Raw genomic sequence first — 19,367 nt, 5'->3', positions numbered from 1 at the left:
TACATTCATGCTCACTGTGCTTTTGCTATCAGATGAACGTGCTCATTGGACTTCGAATGCATATGCTGGGGCCTTGGAAGCACAGGTCTTATTTATATATGGAGGTTGTGTAAGCGATTCCTCTGCTGGTACACACTGCCTGATATCTTGTGGCCTCAATTCTGTAAGCTAACTTTACAAAGACCGTGGCTTTGCGTCCTGGAAAGCAGATCACTTCAGGACACTTCCCCCATCTGCCCTCTGAAGTGGAGCAACCAGGAGATGGGACTCCAGAAGTGACCCTCTCGTTTAGCTCTGCTCTTCAGTCACTTTTGATCTCCTAAATCCTGCACCCTTGGCCACTTGGATATTGCCCTTCAACTCCTGGAGAGAGTGGATGAAGCCTACAGGCTGGGAGTGGGAGCTGGGATCTACCTGTGGGGCCAGGCTATTGGTCCTTGGAGCAGCAGCAGTCGAGCCAGGTGACAGGGTGGTCCCCCTCCTCATGTCAACAGATTTGTGGGATGGCTCACCCAGTGGGTGGAGGTCTGGGGTCTGTCTGAAACTTCACTGGTGCCGAATGTATCTTGCAGGAAGTTTTTAATGGTAACGGGAAAGGCAGAAGGGCGACTGAACAATTTGCGAAGTGCCTCTCTTACTCTGACCCAAGCCTTTTGCACCCATGATCTCCTTTATCACACCCATGTGGAGGGGCCTTCTGCTCTCCCATGGGAAAAGTAAAAAATGAGTTAAGGGGAAGTTAAGTCACTCAACTATGGTCACGCTGTGCGCCAATGGCTGGGGGCCAGTATTTTCGGGCCCCTGCTTTTCTAAGTCCCGAAAGCCACACACACACACCCCAACTCTTCCAGGCTGGAGGGCAGAGATGGGGAACAGGCGCGAAGGAGCTATGCACTTGGCCACAGTTGGGCGCCAATCAACTGGGAGTAAGGAGGTACCGCTGGCCCCTCTTCCCTGGAGCCACAGGTCTTCCCAGCTCTGCTCTTGGTCCCCGGGAGGAGGCCTGTGCGGCAGCGCGCAGCCGGGGCTGGGAGGGCAGTGACTGAAGACTCAGGCAGTTCTGCCCCAGGCCTGCCTCCCTGGGCTTTCCTGGCCTTTGCCGGAGGCTGCGGCTCTGGGCCGGGGCGCCTGGACTGAGACCTTCGGGAGCATCCTTTGGCTGTGGCTTCTTAGGATGGAGACGGGCGAGAAGGCGAGAGGATTTAATTTTCCTTCCTTCTCGAATAAATCGCAGGAGAGAAACTATCGGTCGCTTAAAAACTCCTAAACCCCGCGCTCGCTCTCCTCCCTCCCGCCCCATCCCTCCGGCCTCGCCCACCGGCTCCCACCAGCTAGGCTCTCCTCTCCTCCCCTCGCCTCTCCCCTCCCTTTCGGGTCTCCCGCCTTCCAGGAGCACGCGCTGCCAGGGCCTGGGGCTCTGGGCGGCCAATGGCGCGGCGGCAGGACGTGATGTCAGGCGCGGCTGTAGAAAAGGCGCGGAGGCTTGCGCTGGCGCGGACTGCAGACTCGGGGCTGGGCTCGGCGCGCGCTTGGAGAGCGTTGCGCGCGGCTGGGCCCGCGGCCGGCGGCTCCTCCTCCTCCTCTGCTCCTCCTCCTTTTTCTCCTCCTCCACCTCCTCCTCCTCCTCCTCCTCTTCCTCCTCCTCCTCTTCAATTCTCCGGGTGGCTCGGCTCAGTTCGCTGGCTTCGGAGAAACCCCTACTCCAGTCGCCGACTCTGCGCCCAAGAGGGTCGACCTGGGCCGAGGAGCGCACCCCAGGGAGGGGAGGGGTCCAGGCCAGCTGGGCTGCCGCTGGCATCAAGCCTCTGGTGGGCGAACTGCGACCACAGCCGTAGCTGCCTCGGGCAGAGTTTGTGCCCCTGCTTTGCGCCCCGGGCGCCGAAGCCGGGCGGGCAATGCCCGCGGCGTGAAAGCGCCCGCGGCGGGCGCCGACCTCTGCCCCTCTGTCCCCCACCCTCTTCCCCTCTCCGCCCGGTGCCCTTGTGACCCTGGCTTTGGCGCCGCCGCCCAGGCGCCCCGCGATGTAGCTGCCCCCACGCCTCGGCGGGAGGCGTCCTGGCCCGCGGGCGCCCGGGGCCCGGAGCCCGGCCTGGGGGCGCAGCCGAGCTCGGGCGGGGCCGGGGCTGCTCTGGCGATGCACCGGGCCCGTTAACGCCAGGAGCGCCAGGCAGCTGAGGCAGGGGGCAAGCTCTCCCACCTGGGAGCCGCGCCCCCGGCCCCACCGGTACCCGCCGAGATGCTGTTCCACAGTCTATCCGGCCCCGAGGTGCACGGGGTCATCGACGAGATGGACCGTAGGGCCAAGAGCGAGGCTCCAGCCATCAGCTCCGCCATCGACCGCGGAGACACGGAGACGGTAGGCGCGCTGTGGAATCGGGATTGAGAGCTGGGACGCAGTCGGGCCGTCAGCGCCTCCGGTCCCTGAAGTTTGGGGAGCGCTCTTCGTGCTGCAGGGGTCTGGGCACAGAGGATCTTCGGACAGGATGCTAGGCCTGTGGCTGCCAGCTGGGGGGCCATCAGGCGGGCAGGGGCGCAGGAGCTCAGGGTTGGTGGTATTGGTGGGGAGAGGATGGCAGAGCGTTTCATCCGAAGTGGAAGCGAAGTCTCATTCGCGGCACCCGGTGGCTCCCTTCTCACCCCGTCCGGCGTCTGGGTCCAAAGCCCCGAGCTTTGCTCTGCCGCTCAGGCTCCCGGCATGGTAGCGGTGGTGGCGGCAGCGGCGGCGCCCTTGGCTCCGCCGGACAGGACGAACCAGCCGGAGCACTGGGGCTCTAGCCGGCTTGGACCGCACCCAGAGTCGCCCGGAATTGAGGCTGGCTCTCTGCTGTGCTTTCTGGGGCCCCGAAGTCTTTTGGGCCAGCACTTTTCGTTGATCGCGTTTGCGGCTCAGTGGCCGGCCGGCTGTGACCAGGCCAGGGCTAGGAGTTCAGGCTGGGCCTGGCGCTCGCGGAAGGAGACTCTACTCGGACCTCAGTCACCTGGTTCCGCCTGCCCAGACCCAAATAGCTGGTTCCTTGTCCCAGTCCTCCTCTGGGAGGAGGGGGGAGGGACTGGACGAGCTGACGCTGCCCAAGCGTTGGACCAAGAGTGACCTTTAGAAAAGGCCCAGGCGGCGGGGAGCCCAGGCGAGGCGTCTCGGCTCCGAGAGCTCGCGGCGGCAGCTTCCCAGCCCTCCTGCCCCACTCGCTCGGCTCCAGCTTGGCTTGAGTTGGGCCTGACCGCGTCCAGAGACTTGGAAGGTGCCCCAGCGACTCCTCTCAGCCACTCCCAGAATCCGAAAGGGCCACAGTGGTGTGACAGAGGCGCCAGGAATTGGCTGACCTGCCTTGGCCCAAACCTGGGGCCTAAGCTTCCAAAGACCACAGGACTGGGGTGGGGGAGATGGGGTGCTGCCGACTTCTGCATGCAGTGTGACTTCTGATGGTCACCTTTACTCTTCCTCTGGGGCCCAGCTGGAGTGGTTCCTTTAAGACTTTAAGAAGCAGTTTGCAGGGCTGTCCTGGACACTAAAGGAAGCAGCCAGCATTTCTGGGCAAAGGGCAGGGGGCACTGGAAGAGGTGGTGGGTTGGAAGAAAGGCACAGCCATTTAGACTGGGAGTCTGACTGGGGCCAGTGGCCGACTGGTGGGGCCTGCGTCCCTGGATGTGGGCCCTTTGCATGGTAGGGAAAGTGTGTGGCACACGCCCTGGCAGTCCTCCGGGCCATCAGGGGTGCTTGGGGCCCTCGGGAGGGAGTAGGCAGGGAGCAGTGGGTCCTTGGCCGGGCAGCAGTGGAGCCGCTGGCTGATGCAGTAGCCACGGGTCGTCTCCCGCCTTCCTCCCTCTGCAGACCATGCCATCCTTAAGCAGTGACCGGGCTGCTCTGTGTGCCGGCTGCGGGGGCAAGATCTCGGACCGCTACTACCTGCTGGCGGTGGACAAGCAGTGGCACATGCGCTGCCTCAAGTGCTGTGAATGCAAGCTCAACCTGGAGTCAGAGCTCACCTGTTTCAGCAAAGACGGCAGCATCTACTGCAAGGAAGACTACTACAGGTAGCGTCCCCCCTCCCCCTCGCCCTCTCAGAGCGCCTGCCCTCTCTGCCACAGGCTCTCCCCCAAGTCCCAGGAGAGCTCTGTCTACTCAGGGACCCCTGCTTCCTTCTCCAAACTAGCGCAAACCGGGTAACAACTGTTTAAAGCCACGGTTTGGCAAGCTTTGGGGAAGGTGTGCAGAGGGTGGACACACAGCAGAAGCTCCCCTGGCCCCTGAGCCTTGTAGTTTCATGGGGTGCAGAAATGGACATGCCTGAAAACCCAAGCAGCCTGGGCTGGTATGCAGTGAAGTTGCAGGGAGTCCCCCCTGGAGTGGGTGCATTGCCCTGCGCTTTTTTTTGGGGGGGGGACAGGGGAGACTGAGAAAGAAAGCTGACCAAGATTAAAGAGGCAGAATTCTGAAGGGACTCTTCCAAGTCCCCTGTTCTCCTCCCTTCCAGGTTTAGGGTTAGAGTCCGTTTGTATTTCCTCCAAATGACCACGGTGCTGGCCAGGAGGGCAGGGGACACAATGGAGGAAAGGATGGGAGAACTTCTCCACTCCTAAATAAAGGTTTCCCTGGGGTTTGCTGAGGCAGAAGCTGTTGTAGGCATAAAAATGGTTAAAGAAAACTATTTCAGAGTTGGACCAGGCCTGGGTGGAAACCCAGCTCCCTCTGCTCCATCCTCCGGAGGGGGGCCAAATTGTCCTTGCAACAGCAACGGAAACCTGGGAGGAAGGATTTTTTTTTTTTGAGAGGGGGTACCAAAGCGTTTGTCGCTACAGCCCCTGCCTCCCTGGTCCCTACAGGCGGTTTTCTGTGCAGCGCTGCGCCCGCTGCCACCTGGGCATCTCAGCCTCGGAGATGGTGATGCGCGCTCGGGACTTGGTTTATCATCTCAACTGCTTCACGTGCACCACGTGTAACAAGATGCTGACCACCGGCGACCACTTTGGCATGAAGGACAGCCTGGTGTACTGCCGGTTGCACTTCGAGGCACTGCTGCAGGGCGAATACCCGGCGCACTTCAACCACGCCGACGTGGCGGCCGCAGCGGCAGCAGCGGCCGCGGCCAAGAGCGCAGGCTTGGGCGCAGCAGGGGCCAACCCGCTGGGTCTTCCATATTACAATGGCGTGGGCACCGTACAGAAGGGGCGGCCGAGGAAGCGCAAAAGCCCCGGCCCCGGAGCAGACCTGGCGGCCTACAACGCTGGTGAGTGTGAGCGCTCCACGACGAACTGTACCGAGGGCCCCCTGTCGGACTGGGGGAGTGCGCGGATCCGTGGTCGCCAACGCTAATCTATGTGTTCTTGGGGTGTCCTCGGACCCTGAGTTTACCCGGAGCTGGGAAGGCAGGGACATGCTCAGGACAATGCTGGAGCTCCAGCCGGTGCGCTCTGGCAGGGAGTGAGAGGGGAAGGTGTCCTGGTCTCTTGAAGGAGACCGTGATTTTTAGAGGTGGCTTTTTTGGTTTGGATCTTTCGCTTGCTTTTGTTGCGCAGAAAGTGCAGAATCGAGAAAACAAGTCGCTGGGGACAACAAACAGGCTCCGGGCTAGTGAGGGCGGGGAGCCGGGGCTGCAGAGGAGCCAGGCAGGGCGCCGAGGGCCCCAAGAGAAAAGCGCTGGCGACGGCCGCTGAGGCCCCGGGCTCTGCCTGGCGCGCGTCCCGGTGCTGTGGAACATCCCGAGGGCGACTGGGGCTCGAAGGGCATCTTTGAGGCCAGGGTTGTGGACCCTTGAGCCAGGCTCGACCCTCCTGCAAGGCCAGGGCCCGGCGTTCTCGGCGCCTGCCGTGGAGAAGGCGGCAACCCTTGGAAGCAGGAGCGGGAGATGAACCTTAGCGGGCTGGCTCCATGCGGTGGCAGGGTGGGGAGGAGAAGGGAGGGAGTACAGTGGAGGGGGGCCTTGTTGCGCATTTCCGGCATCTTGGAACCCCGGGGGGCGATCTGGGAGCTCTGCCCCCTCCCGCGCCGCTCCCGGCTCCGGACAGCTGTCGAGGTGCTGAGGCCTGGGCAAATTGAACCGTCAACATCTGCCCGAAGTCTGCCCGACCCGGAAAGGTTTACGACTCCGGGGGGCTTCCGAACTGGCGTTTATTTGCAATTATTTTCCTTTTTTCGTTTGGGACAGAAACGGATTCGGAAACCACGTCTTCTCCCCACCCTCTCCAGTCGGAGGCCCAAATTGGGGGGGGAGGTGGAGAGGATTACAAGACTCTGTAGGGAGGGCAGCGGAGGTGGGGGGAGAATCTTGCCAGTTATTTTGATGTTAGGGGAGCGGGAGCTGTTGGAGGGACCCCTGGCGGGAGTGACTGGGGGGGTTTACACTGGGCGATTACAAAATGCTTGTTGCAGGAGGGTGGGTGTGCATCTCCGTGTGTGGAGCTAATGGGGCATAGACTCCAGTTTGGTTCATGGTGAAGCCACAGTGGGCTGGTCTGTCCCAGTGCTTTTTAAGACTCATCCAGGGTCCCTCTAGCATTGCCCAACGCCCTGGAGATGAAGATTAAACTGTGCAGCCCAGACCGAGTCCCCTAACCCCAAGCCGTATCAAGCGTGCTCAGAGCTTCCAGGGGAAAGCAGATTGTGGGGTGACACACCCGGGGATGAGGCATAATGCTTTCCTTGGGCACGCAGGCTGGGCACTGGGTTTGGGATTGTGCAAGAAGTAGAGGGGCGAGGAGGTGTTTGGCTGCTCAGCGGCTGCATTCCCTGGTGCAGCAGCACGGACTGGACCGCGCGGCTGGAGACTGGGTTTCAGGGTAATCGGCAGCTCAGCAGATTGCCCGCCACCCACCCAGCTCGGTTTTGCTATTTTCCTCCTGGCTCTTCTCTTTTCTTTCTCTCCCTCCCCCTGCTCAGTCTCTGTCTCTGGGTCTCCCCATTTCTCAGTTGTCCCTCACGCTCTGGCTGGGAAAGAAAGGGTATCGGGCGCTCTTTGGCGGCTGGGACGGCTGGTCACTTCGGGTCTCCCGGGACTAGGCTGGAAGGAAAGGGAGACACTGCTTATAGCAGGCTTTGCAGGGCCCAGCCTGGCATCCCCAGATCTGGCCTGTGTCTGCTCATTCTCCTCCCACAGGGGCAGGAGGGAAATGGCCGCAGTGTGGGCCGTGGGGCAGCTGGGAGAGAAAGCCTGGGACCTTGCGGGATGTGAGTGTGCCTGGTTATAACGGAGGACACTGATTGCTTCAGTGCCCCATGTCCAGGGGCCCAGCCACACCGCGTCCTAGCGAAGCCTGTGGCTAGGAGAGAGGGGGATGAGAAGGACAGTCCCGCAACGCACCTTGAGTGGGTTGCACAACGGGGGACGGGACGCTTTCTGTGATCCCGGCTCACCGCTTCAGGGAGGACCTTAGGGCCGCAGGGTCTGAAAGTCCTTCAGGGCTGGAACCCGCCCTTCTCCCGCGGCCCCTTGGGTCTCTGAGCTCACAGCCCCGAGGCAGAACCGAAACCTCCCTGCAGCCTCCAGCGGGGCCGCCCTGCGGGCCAGGGGGTGCGGGCACTGCGACCAGAGCCCGCCAGGGGCCAGCCGGACGGCTCACTCTGGCGCCGGGTTTGCGCGCCATGGCCTTGGGAGTTCCGTGTGCGGACCAGCCGGATGACGCCAAGCCTCCCCAAGCCCCAGCTTTGTGTGTGTGTGTGTGTGTGTGTGTGTGTGTGAGAGAGAGAGAGAGAGAGAGAGAGAGAGAGAGAAAATGTGTGTGTGTGTGTGTGTGTGCCTGGCGGCGTAATTACTGATTTGATTCCAATCCATTATTTAGACAATTGAACCTACAATCTCGTCTTTAGTAAAATGAGGCGAAGTCAGATTTGATTACAGGTTCAGTCCCAGCGACAAGAGCTCGAAACCCGATGGGTTAATAACAGATCACGAGTAAATTATTCATGATTTTACGAGCTCTTTAGCTCCATTGAATCGGCCTAATTGAGAGGAAAAAAAAAAAGGAGAGAGAAAGCTCCTGTCCTCCCCCTCCCCTCGGCCCCTCGCTCCTCCCCAGATCCAGGCACTGGGGGCGCACGGGTGAGGCGCTGCCCTGGGCACCCCTGCCTGCCCCCCCACCTGGCTGTCTCAGGCTGCTCCTCCTCCCTCCCCCTCCCTTTACCACACTGTCTTGTGCGGTGCGCCCCCCCTCCTTGTGGGGAGCTGGCCCCTGAAGCTCGGCCTTCAGTTCCCTCCCCACCGTGGGGTTGGTTTTCAGACTCCACGGCCCTTCCAACTCTCCCAGAGTCCCCAAGATTACTCCTCCCTTCCCCTCCCTCCCTGGCCCCCTCCACCTCCCCTCCCCAGCCCCCCTCTCTTCTTTCTTTCCACCTCTTTCTTCTCTGCGCTCTGGCTCCCTCCCCTGTACCACCTCCCCCAACCTAGGCTGCACTCCGGGCAGTTCCCCTGGGCCCACAGTGGGAGGAGGGCCTCTGGGTCCCCATGGAGCTCATTAGAGAGCAGCGAGGCCCCTCGCAGGGCTGGGCTGTGGGTGGGATGGACCCAGAGTCCCCAGGGAAAAGGTGGCCGCTCTGGTTGGTGGGCAGGGTGCAGTGTGGCTCCTGTGCTCCGGTTTTGAGGTCACTCTCTGATCTTCCTTAAATCGCTGAACTCCATTCTTTGCTGTGGGGGGAGCTGGGCCCTTAGAAGCTGTGGCCCCTAAGGGACAGCTCCAAGGTGAAGGACAAACCCCTTCTGCCTGGGCTAGACCCCTGCCAGGGGGAGGTGAGGTGTAGGGTGCTCAGTTAAATCTCATGTCAGCAGTGAAGACATTTTTAGTACAGCTATAGCCCAGGCAATATTTGACTTCTAGGTAATTTTTAAAGCATGATTTATGTCATACTTAAACGTAAGATAAATACCGTTTTAAAATATAGATGTGTCCTATGCAGCGTTTGGGACAAAATCATACTTCAACATGATTTGTTGTGTATCTGAAGTTCAGGTCCATCCAGTCAGCTGCATTTTGATTTGCTAAATCTGGCAGCTGTGCGAACACCACGCTAGGGGACAGGCACCAGTTCCTGCTTTAGAGATCCTTACCCTGAGCTCTCTCACAGCTTTTCCCCAAAGCAGGACCCTACCTTTGAGGGGTAGGTCAGCCTTGACCCGGGAACCTGCACATCCGCCCCTGCCCAGCTGCCAGAGTGCTGAGCAACTTCACGAGGCTGCCCCCTTTTATCCTCCACCCCTCATTGTCAGCCAGGCCCCTGGTAGCTGGGGACAGCTGCCTAAGATGTCCTCACCCTGTGTTGCATGCAGGTGGCTTCATTCCCTGAGCTTAGTCTTGTCATCTCCAAAATGGGAATGATAATAGTAATGACTGGTGCCCTAGGTCCATAAAGACCAAGGCACACGTCCTGGAGGCATCCCATCTGCCTGCTGACCCTCATATCACATTGGTCATTTGCTGCAACCAGGTTCAGCTACCAAGGGCAATTTTTGTTTAAAAAAATGTATTTGTTTTCTTGGAAAGGCAGAGTTACAGAGATAGAGAGAGATCTTACATTCATACTCTCTGTAGGTGGCTGTAATGGCCTAGGGCTGAGTCAAGGGGAAGCCAAGAACCTGAAGCTTCACACTGGGTCTCCCTGTGGGTGCCAAGGGTCCCCCACACATCCCCTGTAGTTTCTGAACTTCCGCCCAGTGTCCCAGGGCTCAAGGTTGCTTCAGTACCTCCGGCCGTACGAATTGATGAGAACCAAATGGAAGTGAGTCTCGCGGTCCCTGACAGCCACTTCGGGATACCAGTGCGAGAGGGACCCAGTGGCTCCTCCTTAGGGTGTGGGGGAGACAGCAAGAAGGTGGGCTGTGAAGCCATTTCGCTTTACAGAGGGAGCCAATGACAGCTGGCCCCAGAAAGATGTACAGAGACAGGATTCCAGTGAGACCTCAGCCAGCAGTCCCTGTCACTGTCACTGCAAGCTGGTGGCTTCCAGAAGCTTTTAAAATCTCCTTAAAGCTGGTTCTGATTCTGACCTTGCATGGGGAAGAGACCCGAGGCAGGTTCCCTTGCTCTCGGTAGACAGGTCAGGCGGGGAGTTGGCATGGAGGCTGGGCACAGGTCAGAAAGCTCACCCGCCGCTCTGTATCCCCTCCCCAGCGCTGAGCTGCAACGAGAATGACACAGAGCACCTGGATCGGGACCAGCCGTACCCCAGCAGCCAGAAGACCAAGCGCATGCGCACCTCCTTCAAGCACCACCAGCTTCGGACCATGAAGTCTTACTTTGCCATTAACCACAACCCTGACGCCAAGGACTTGAAGCAGCTGGCGCAGAAGACAGGCCTCACCAAGCGGGTGCTCCAGGTGAGCCGGGTAGGGGTGGAGCCCACAGCAGTCACGGGCAAGGAGGGATGTGGCTGTGCCTGGCACCCTCTCTCTGTTGCTCTCTCTCTTCAATCTGTACTTCCATTTCCCTCCTAATACTCTGCCTTCTCTCTTTTTGTCTCACACTGCCTCGGAGGGTGTCCCTCGGGCTTCCTTCTGCACGGTTCTCTGTTCTCTCACTCCGCCACTCCCCATGCTCACACTGTGAGAAGTTCACACGCTTCCCACTGACCCACACTCCCCTCACAGGATGGCGCCCATGCGCCAGGCTGGGAGGATTGCACCTGCGACTGCCTCTCCTTCACAAAGCCCCCTTTTCTTTCTTCTGCCCTCCACTTTTGTACTCATCTTTCTAGATGTTGGCCAGGTGTGATGGTGGGCTGCCGAGCAGGGTCCAACTGGTGGCTTTAGGGGAGACTTGGGTGTGTGCCCACAAAATGGAGTGGGATTGCACGTGTGGGTGAGGATACTTTCTTGACAGAGAAAACCCAGAACCCTTACTAGATTTATGTTATCCCAAAGCTGTTAATAACCCAAGTCTTGTGTCTGTGTGTGGTTTGTGTATGGTACGCATGGTGGAAAGGGGGTCTTAGGCTCTTCCTGCATAAACCAAACTTGTGGGCACAGCCTTGGGCTCCTGCGGTGCCAGCCAGGGGTCACATGAAAGGGAGTTTTTAGCTGACAGTCATTAACTAGGGTGGATGCGTTTTCTGATGCCGGACCATCCGTATGTGAATAAGGCGCCAGGATCCCTCCCTTGACAGCAAGTGTAACCGATTTCTTCTTCAGGACTTGTGGTTACAGTGACAGCAATGCACGTTTTGAGTTAAGAATTTGTAGAGTTGAAGTAAACTGACCATGGTATCAGAACAGGAAGGGAGGCACCCAGGCAGTTCTGACCAGGGGTCTTCTGGAACTTCGCGAAGCACCCAGAATAGAGCCGATACCCGGCGCAGCTGCTGGAGTCAGGGTGACGTAGACGGAGACCAGCCAATGGGAGGCTGATGCGCCTCTATGGACCTACCCTCCACCTGCAGCGTCTAGTCCCCTGGAGCCCGCTCCAGAACAGATGGTGGATCTCAGTTGCTGCCCCCACGCCTGACCACCACGGGGTGTGGGTGCGGGAGAGGACGGGGGACACTGGTCATTTCCTTCCAACTTGTCTGCAGTTCCTTTGGGGACCTTTCCCTGGCACCTCCTGGTCGAGTTTGGTCCGAAATTCTGGGATCTGCCATCCTGGTCCTCTAGATGAGCCTTGGAGAGCGTTGATGGAGTGGGGTGTCCAGCTGGGAGCAACTTGGGATGTGCAGAGCTGGACCTAGCAAAGGCTGCCTGGGGTTCACTCTCTCTTAGCCACAGGATCCTCATTTCTAAAAGGATCACAGACCTCCCCAGGTATCCAAGGTAAAGGAAATAGGTTCCATAGTGGAGTCTGCAAGTCGGCGGGGGAGTGGGGGAGCAGCCTCTGCTGGCCTGTAAGTGCCCAGGCAGCTGGATTTCAGCCCTCGGAGCAAAAGGTGGGTTTCCAGGGTAGCTGGCTCTTGTTCTTCCATCTGAATACATCTTTCCTGGCTACACAGAGATGACTGAATGCTGGCTCTGAGGAAATCCACCTGTTCAGTTTAGGGAGATGTACAGGTACCCTGAGTTTTCCCACAAGTGGCCCAAAGTCACTCTAGGCCTGTAGGTAGCAGAGCCGGCCCCAGGCTTCTGTGGTCCATGGACATAGTTCCTTCTCAGCTGGTGTTTAGGGTCTGTGTGCTGGGAGAGGGGATGCCTGAGACCCTGTTCTCCGATCTTTTCAGACCTCCCAAAGGCTGTCACAGTCCTCAGCGTTTCCTTGCACGGATGCTCAGGGGTATGAGGCAGTGTGCAGACAGGTTCCTGCTCGTGTTGCAAATGCGAAGCTCAAGGTGGAGTCGGATGAAGGGACTTGCTGTGGTTGCAGGACCTGCCTGACATCAGCAGGATGGGGCTTGCTCCCAGGGGCGCTGACAGGAGCTGCCCAGGGCATGGCGGCGGGTGGGGTGGCTTTGGAAGGTGGCAGATGAGTGTGAAGCCCCTCTGACTAAGCTGCCGTGTGATGTGTGTGCTTGCCTTAGGGGAGGCCCCGAGTCTGGAAGTTTCCTGACAACTGAGCCTGGATCAGTGAAGGCTGTGGGCCCCAGCACCTGCTGCTCTATGGGAGGTGTCCATTGTGCCTTTTCTCCTTGCCTGTCTCCACCAGCTCCATGCTTCTAGGCCTTGGGTGCCCCCTGCAGGTTCTCCCCTGAAAGTCATGGCCCCCTCAACCCCTCAGAGAAAGGCTGCAAGGCCAGGCATGGTTACAGTGGGGACCAGAGGTGGATGCTGTAGGGTCTGTGTGTATGTGTGTATGGGGTATTCTAGGTTAGAACAGAATCTGTAATGCATGGAGGGTCTCCAACAAGATGGGCCTGATGGACTTGGGAGCCAGCTGTCCTACTCACCAAATGGCCTGACCCCGTGACTGACCCTCCCTGAGCCTCTCGGGCCACAGTGGCCTGACTGCTGCAGGGAGGAAGGGAGGACTTGAGGTATGATTTGCACAGGATGTAGGAACTATTCAAAGTGTGCTGTTCTCGTGCGCACATACCGCAAGGTGCAACATCTTTTTCGCACGTGCTTACAGGTGTCATGATTTTCATTTTGCAGGCAAGGGAGAGCCGGGGCTCAGAGGGGCCAGATTTGCCCTGTGTGGCTTGCAAGTGATGGCACAGAGAGGTTAATCCAGGTGGAGGAAGGAGGGACAGGTCTTAAAATGTCACGGGGGCAGGTGTATGGCACAGTGGTTAAGATGCTGTGTGGGGCACCCTCATCCTGTATTCAAGTGCCTGGTTCAAGTTTCACCTCCACTTCCGATTCTGGTTTCCTGCTATACCCATAGGAGGTAGCAGGTGACCCACACGGGAGACCTGGGTGGAGATCTAAGCTCCTGGTTTAGAAAGGGACCAGCAGATGGGAGACCACTCAACCCCCTTCTCTCTACTTTTCAAAGTAAATACATATTAAACTAGTAATGGTTAAAATGTGCTTTATTCCAAAGTCACACCAGAAAGTCCTAAGGAGACAGACCGATCCTCTTCTTCTCAATCAATCAGCTCACCTGCCCTGTCACCCAGACCACAGCATCTTCATTCTCTCCCTTCCTGGCCTTCCTGCAGGACAGAAGAGAAGCAGCAGTGTGCTGAGAGATGCTCTCCATGGGCTTAGTGGCTTTTCGGAGCTCTATCTGAGGGGCCCCTGTGTGTCTCTGGTCACCTTGCCTACTGCTGGTGCTGACACATCTGAGTGCTTCACGGGGTAAGAATTTTACAGCAGGTTCTGGTTTCCACCCAGATGTGGCACCCACCTCTCCCCTCTGCGTTGCTGTGTGCTGCAGCAAGAGCCAGAGGGAAGAATGCTAAGCCCTGCGTCAACCCTGGTAGGGCTGAGGACCCATCTGGTTTACGTCCCAGTGCCCTACCTTCCTAGCTGTGCCATGTTCCCTCAATTGTAAAGTGAAAATACTGACATTGCTACACGTTCAGATGACAGGTTAGTGGCTGTGAACCTGTGCAAGAACTCTCTCAGCCATTCAGCAAATGCGCTTGCTGACTGCTGTCCGGCAACCAGGGCCAGCGGGTGATCCCCACGGAAGGCAGTCTTGAGAGGGTGCACACCCTAGTGGAAACAGTGATGGAGGCAGACCTCTTTATTTCCCTGTATGTTGGAAATGTCTCGTAATACGAGCACCTTTGAATGGATTCCAGGAGAAGGAGCAAGCTTGGGTGATGCGCCAAATACCAGCTGTAGATCCCAGCTTATCATCATGAATATGCCCTAAGAGGCAACTTTGTCACATTGAACATCTCCGAGAGTTTATATGGCCCTAGAATACATATCACACTTTGAAGTAAAAAAAAGAAAAAGAAAATGGAAAAAAATACTATGGAGGAAAACACACAGGAGCACATGACACAGGGCTTTGATTGCTGAAGGAGCTAGTCAGGGAAGGCCTCCCTGAGGAGGAGGTGAGCTTCCAACCAGGGCCAGTTATCTCATAATTGAGCTTCAGTTTTCCCACCTGTGAAATGGTCACTATCCTGCCTGCCATTGGCACCAGACTGGGTTGAGAGTCTGGTCGAGTTGCAGGCAGTCTACACTGCATGGCTTTTTACAAGTGACTTTGGAGGAAGTAGCTTGTTTTTTAGGGGGCAGAAGCTGAAGCCCGGCAGGTTAGGGGGATTCTGCCAAGGCCCCACAACCAAGTAGCTGTGGTTCTGAGGGTTCCTGATGTTCAGACAAGTGCTTAGGATGTTTGGTTATTGAACGAAAACTTTATTTTTTGAAGATGTATCTTTCGTCTTTGAGTGACAGAGAGGCAGCAGGAGAACATCTTCCATCTGTTGGGTCACTCTCCAAATGGCTGCAACAGCCAGGGCCAGGCCAGGCTGAAGCCAAGAGCTGGAACGCCATCCCAGGTCTCTCACATGAGTGCAGGGACAAATGCTTTCCCAGGTACATGAGCAGGGAGTTGAATGGGAAGTGGAGCAGCTGGGACTTGAACCCACATACTGATGTGAATGCTGGTATCTTAGGTGGAAGCTTCACTCATTGTACCACCGCTCTGGTCCCGAAACACAACTTTTTTTTTGTTTTAAACAAACTTTGTGATCAGCATTATGGTGTTGCTGGTTAAGTCACCATCTTCTTACCTGGCATTAGCACCAGCCTGCTAGGGCACTAAGCAGCACAAGCTGAGTTAATACATGTGGATAGCTTAGGCAGTGCCCACTCCTTGGCACGAGTCATGTTCATTGTTTCTCTCTTTCCTGTAAAGTTGCAACAGCAGAGGACGCGGTTCTGTCTCCTTTTCTCCTCCAGCTGTCATCACACGGCATTTCTCCTGCAGTGTCGTGGAGCGGTCCTGTTGTGGCTTCTCTGCGTCCTGTTTGCGTGGACACTGTGGATGCCAGGATGAACATCTTTGAGCATGACACTCTCATTCCGGGGTTGAGGGCTGGTTCCTTAGGCTCTCGAGTGCGGGGTGCTGGGGTGGAGTGAGGTGACACACAGCTTGCTGGGCTGTTGTTGCTCCGGGAGCGGTCGTGGTACCACATGTATTTCTTCACCCAACCCGGGGATCACTGGGGATGTGTGAGGCGTTCTTAGCCTGAGGCACCCACAGGCCTGGGGCTGGACCGGACCCTGCTGCCCCTGCCCCTACACACACCCCCAGAGCTGCTATGGGTGGGAGTGGAGCAGGAAGCAGGCCTAGAGGTGAGGGGGGAGCCAACTCTAGGTCCCTCGACGCGTCCGTGGCAGCGGGACCGGAAGCCGAGCCACGTCCGGTGCTTCGTACCGCACTGTGAGTGCTTCTCCGTTTATTCGCTTGTTCTCACCATCCATCCAGTCATTCGCTCGTTCCCTGTCCTAGCGAGGATGTGGTAAGCAGCCCTGGATTCCAGTATGAGCTTAGCCACTGTGTGGCCTTGGACAAGTGAGTTCACCTCTGCGGCCCCCTGGATGGTGCATCTGTCGGGTGTCATAATAACAGAGCCCTCGCTGCAGGCCTGTCTGGGGATGGGCTGCGCTCAGGCCTGTCGGGGTGGCATGGTGCCTGGTACCACGCCTGTGCTGCTCCTGTTCACACTTCACCTTCACCTGTCTCCAGGGACACTTAGAGACAGGGAGACCCCCGTCCACAGCAACCTCTGGGGAAACACTCCGCTGGCAGGACCTTGGAGATTCCCCACAGCTCCCTGACAGCCGAGAAGGCAGTGGGGGAAGATGGCGTCATTGTTTACACAGGCACTGTTAGGGGCAACGCCTGGGAAGTCACAAACAGCTGGCAGCTAAATGGTTCCAGCCCTTCCCAGGGTCCTAAGTACCCACTGGCCCTCAGGGCCCTCAGGACTTGCCCGGCCAGTTCCTGGGTCACACGCACAGACCAAGATGGCAGCCAGGGCTGGCACCGAACCTCCAGCTGTCACCTGCTCTGAGGGTCTCCAGAACTCCTCCCTCTGTCCTTGCCATCACCGTACCCTGGGCCGGCTGAGCGCAGTTGACCCACAGGCTGCTGGGGAAGGCCCTCCCCACCCTGGGGAGGGCGTGGTGAGGGTGCTTTAAGGAGCTGGGGTGCTCCCTGGAGCACTTTCCTTGTGGGAGAGCTCCTTGTCTCTGCATCTCCCTCTTCACCCTGCAGCTCGCTCTCTTTCCTGACATGCTTCTAATTGAACCCAAGTTGTGTGGTGGGGGGGGGGGGGGGGCCAGAAGGGGAAGTGTGAGGCCACAGGCCCCTGCAGCCAGGGTGGTCCCCGGGGGAGAGGGTGAGGCCACGAGACCCTGGGAGGGAACTTGGGTAGATCAACCACATCTGGGAGCACACAACTGGACATCCAGAGCTTGTGGGCCTGGGCTGGGGTGTTGGGGAGCCACCTGGGCCTGCACTTTATGGAGAGGCCTCATGGCTGGGAAGGGGGGAGGTTTCCGCATGGGCAGGGGGAGTGAGAGGGCCCACAGTAGCCATACACCCCCCCACTCCCTCTACCGCCAGGTTTCCTAGGCCCCTCCTGAAATGCAACGGGTCCTTCTGCATACAGCCGGGTTTCTGGGTCAGTGCAGCTAGACAGCTGAGAGTAGCTAGGAGAGGAGGAGCCGTGCAGGTTCTTGCGCAGTCATCTGAGGTAATGGAAGGTGAACCTGCGCGTTTCCTCTCACTGCTTCCTGCACCAAGCCTGGTTCTAAGTCTTGCCCCACCTGCCACATGCAGGGCACCAGGCCAAAGACCAGTTAGGAGGGGGCGACTGCACCATGGGACCTCCACCTGTTCCCACTGTGCCCGCCTCCCCCACACACCTGCAACCCATGTGCCCAGGGCGCGTGGGCCTTCTCCTGTCCATGCTGGCAGTTGGTGTCTGTGTCTCCCCTTGCCTGTCACTAGTGACCGATCCCCATGTGTTCTTTATAAAGTCCCCATGTCAAAATCACCCGTCATGAATTATTTTCAAAATTGTGCCAATGAGAGCTTGTAGGATCTGTTGTCAGGTTAAAGGCAACTCTCCCCTCTCGTACCCCGCCGCCCCCCCCCCAAAAAAAACCCTCTCAAATGATCAAGATTTATTTGTAGTGTCCAGTGGAACTCTACATGAGCCATGGTGGTAACTTTCAATTTGGAATGTTCTTGTAGCTACTGAAGAACTAAACTGCCATGATCGAGTTCATTCTAACCGCGTCTTTTGTGTAACCTGATGTATCTCCAGTATTATCTCTGTGTCTAACAGCTGTAAAAATTAATGCTTGAGATAGGCTAGTTTGTCTTTTTTTTTTTTTTTTTTTTTGGTGCCCTTGAGATCTGTTGCAGGCTTCACCTTGGCCTTGGGGCTGGTGACTGTTCCCAGGGGCAGGTCAGTATCAGCAACCATTCCTGGCTAGTGGTCGTAGGGTGGGAGATTTAATAAGAACTGGCCAGTCCCTCCACAGAAGTCAGTGTGATGCCCGGAGAATGCCCTGCCTCCCTCCCTGCTAACCATCACTGCCCTTTCGTCCCATGCAGGTCTGGTTTCAGAATGCCCGGGCCAAGTTCAGGCGCAACCTCTTACGGCAGGAAAACACGGGCGTGGACAAGTCGAGTGACGCGGCGCTGCCCACAGGGACGCCGTCGGGGCCGGCCTCAGAGCTGTCCAACGCCTCGCTCAGCCCCTCCAGCACGCCCACCACCCTCACAGACTTGACGAGCCCCACCCTGCCAACTGTGACGTCCGTCTTAACTTCTGTGCCTGGCAGCCTGGAGGGCCACGAGCCCCACAGCCCCTCACAAACGACTCTTACCAACCTTTTCTAATGACTTGCGGTGCCCCGGCCCCACGATTTCTTTAAAAAAGAAATTATCTTTAGTTGAATTCCAAGTGTATTTTAAAAATAGAGGCTTTGAGCAACTAACTAACCACATTTTAGGATCTCGCCTGCAAACAGAGGGCAGAAAGTCGGTGTGCATTAAGCTCCGTCCAACAACAGCGGCGTCGACTGTGGGATTACTTGGAAGACCAATGTGCAACACAACATTTGTGTCACTGTACAGTTCTGTGGACTGAGCGAGGAAAAACAACAGATAATTTAAGTTGGCTAGAGCTTCTGTATTTTCAAAGACTGCCACGTGCCTTAGGAATACTGTTTTTTCTCCATACTTGGGATGACTTGTTCATTTTTTTTCTCTCCCTCTTTTTCTCTCTGTATATTTATGTCCAGAGCAAAAATGTAAAAAAAAAAAAAAAAAAAAAAAAAAAAGAGTTTGTTACTTTGAATAGTCCTAAAAAGAAAAAAGAAAAAGAGAAATCAAGCCCCCTCCAGCGGTCGCTTTGTTGTTTTAGAATTTTAAGGTGGAAGTCTGTTCAAATATCTGAATTTGTAAAATCTAACCAGTAATAAAACCACTTATCGAAACTACTGGTGCTGCTGCCCTTGAGCGTGACAGTCATGGGGCCTCAGCCGGGACGAAGGCTGGAGGGAAACACCAGGATCTTCACACATGGGTCAAGAACCCACTGGGTGTCGCAGCCCACACGGACGCCTGTTCAAGTCCCGGCTGCTCCACTTGCCATTCCGCTCCCTGCTCATGCATCTCGGAAGGCAGTGGGGGCAGCCCAAGTGCTTGGGTCTCTGCACCCACGCGGGAGATTTGGGAGAACCTCCTGCCTTCCATCCAGTCTGTCCTTAATGGTTGTTAACGCCTGGGAAGTGAACAAGCAGGTGTAAGATCCCTTTCTGTGTTTCTCACCCTCTCTCTGCAACACTCTTTCAAATAAATAAGTCTTTTTTAAAAAGAATATATATTTTAAAAATCCATGCCAGGCTTTGCAACGGGTTGTTATAATCCCAGGACACAGTCCTTGTTTTCCAGGAGTTAGGGGTAGAGACAGAGACAAGAGGTTAACTTCACACTACGTCATGCAGGCTCAATTGTCGGCCTACAAAGCAAGCAGGATTAGTCCACTCATTTTGTGCTTTCAGATACTTGCTGAGCTTGCTCTGTTGAGTGCTTGCTTT

The 19,367-nt window shown here is 57.0% G+C and overlaps 1 protein-coding gene across 1 annotated transcript; it reads left to right on the top strand.

The window, feature by feature from the left end:
* Positions 1-1,496: 1,496 nt before the first annotated feature.
* LHX2 (LIM homeobox 2) lies at positions 1,497-18,764 on the top strand. Its single transcript, XM_004593586.3, has 5 exons — positions 1,497-2,356; positions 3,830-4,032; positions 4,822-5,225; positions 10,096-10,301; positions 17,878-18,764. Exons 1-5 carry the CDS (start codon positions 2,237-2,239, stop codon positions 18,163-18,165), a joined length of 1,221 nt encoding a protein of 406 aa, XP_004593643.1. The 5' UTR covers positions 1,497-2,236; the 3' UTR covers positions 18,166-18,764.
* Positions 18,765-19,367: the final 603 nt, after the last annotated feature.

The sequence above is a fragment of the Ochotona princeps genome, chromosome 14 (assembly GCF_030435755.1).
Source record: "Ochotona princeps isolate mOchPri1 chromosome 14, mOchPri1.hap1, whole genome shotgun sequence".
Classification (NCBI taxonomy): Eukaryota; Metazoa; Chordata; class Mammalia; order Lagomorpha; family Ochotonidae; genus Ochotona; species Ochotona princeps.
Note: the sequence above shows the minus strand (reverse complement) of the source record. Positions and strands in the feature narration are given on the sequence as shown.

What these genes read in the sequence shown, in the direction of transcription:
- LHX2 (XM_004593586.3), top strand. Translation starts at nt 2,237, where the DNA reads ATGCTGTTCCACAGTCTATCCGGCCCCGAGGTGCACGGGGTCATCGAC. An exon ending in TGCAAGGAAGACTACTACAG is followed by an intron (nt 4,033 to 4,821) that starts GTAGCGTCCCCC and finishes TGGTCCCTACAG; the next exon opens with GCGGTTTTCTGTGCAGCGCT. An exon ending in CCTGGCGGCCTACAACGCTG is followed by an intron (nt 5,226 to 10,095) that starts GTGAGTGTGAGC and finishes TCCCCTCCCCAG; the next exon opens with CGCTGAGCTGCAACGAGAAT.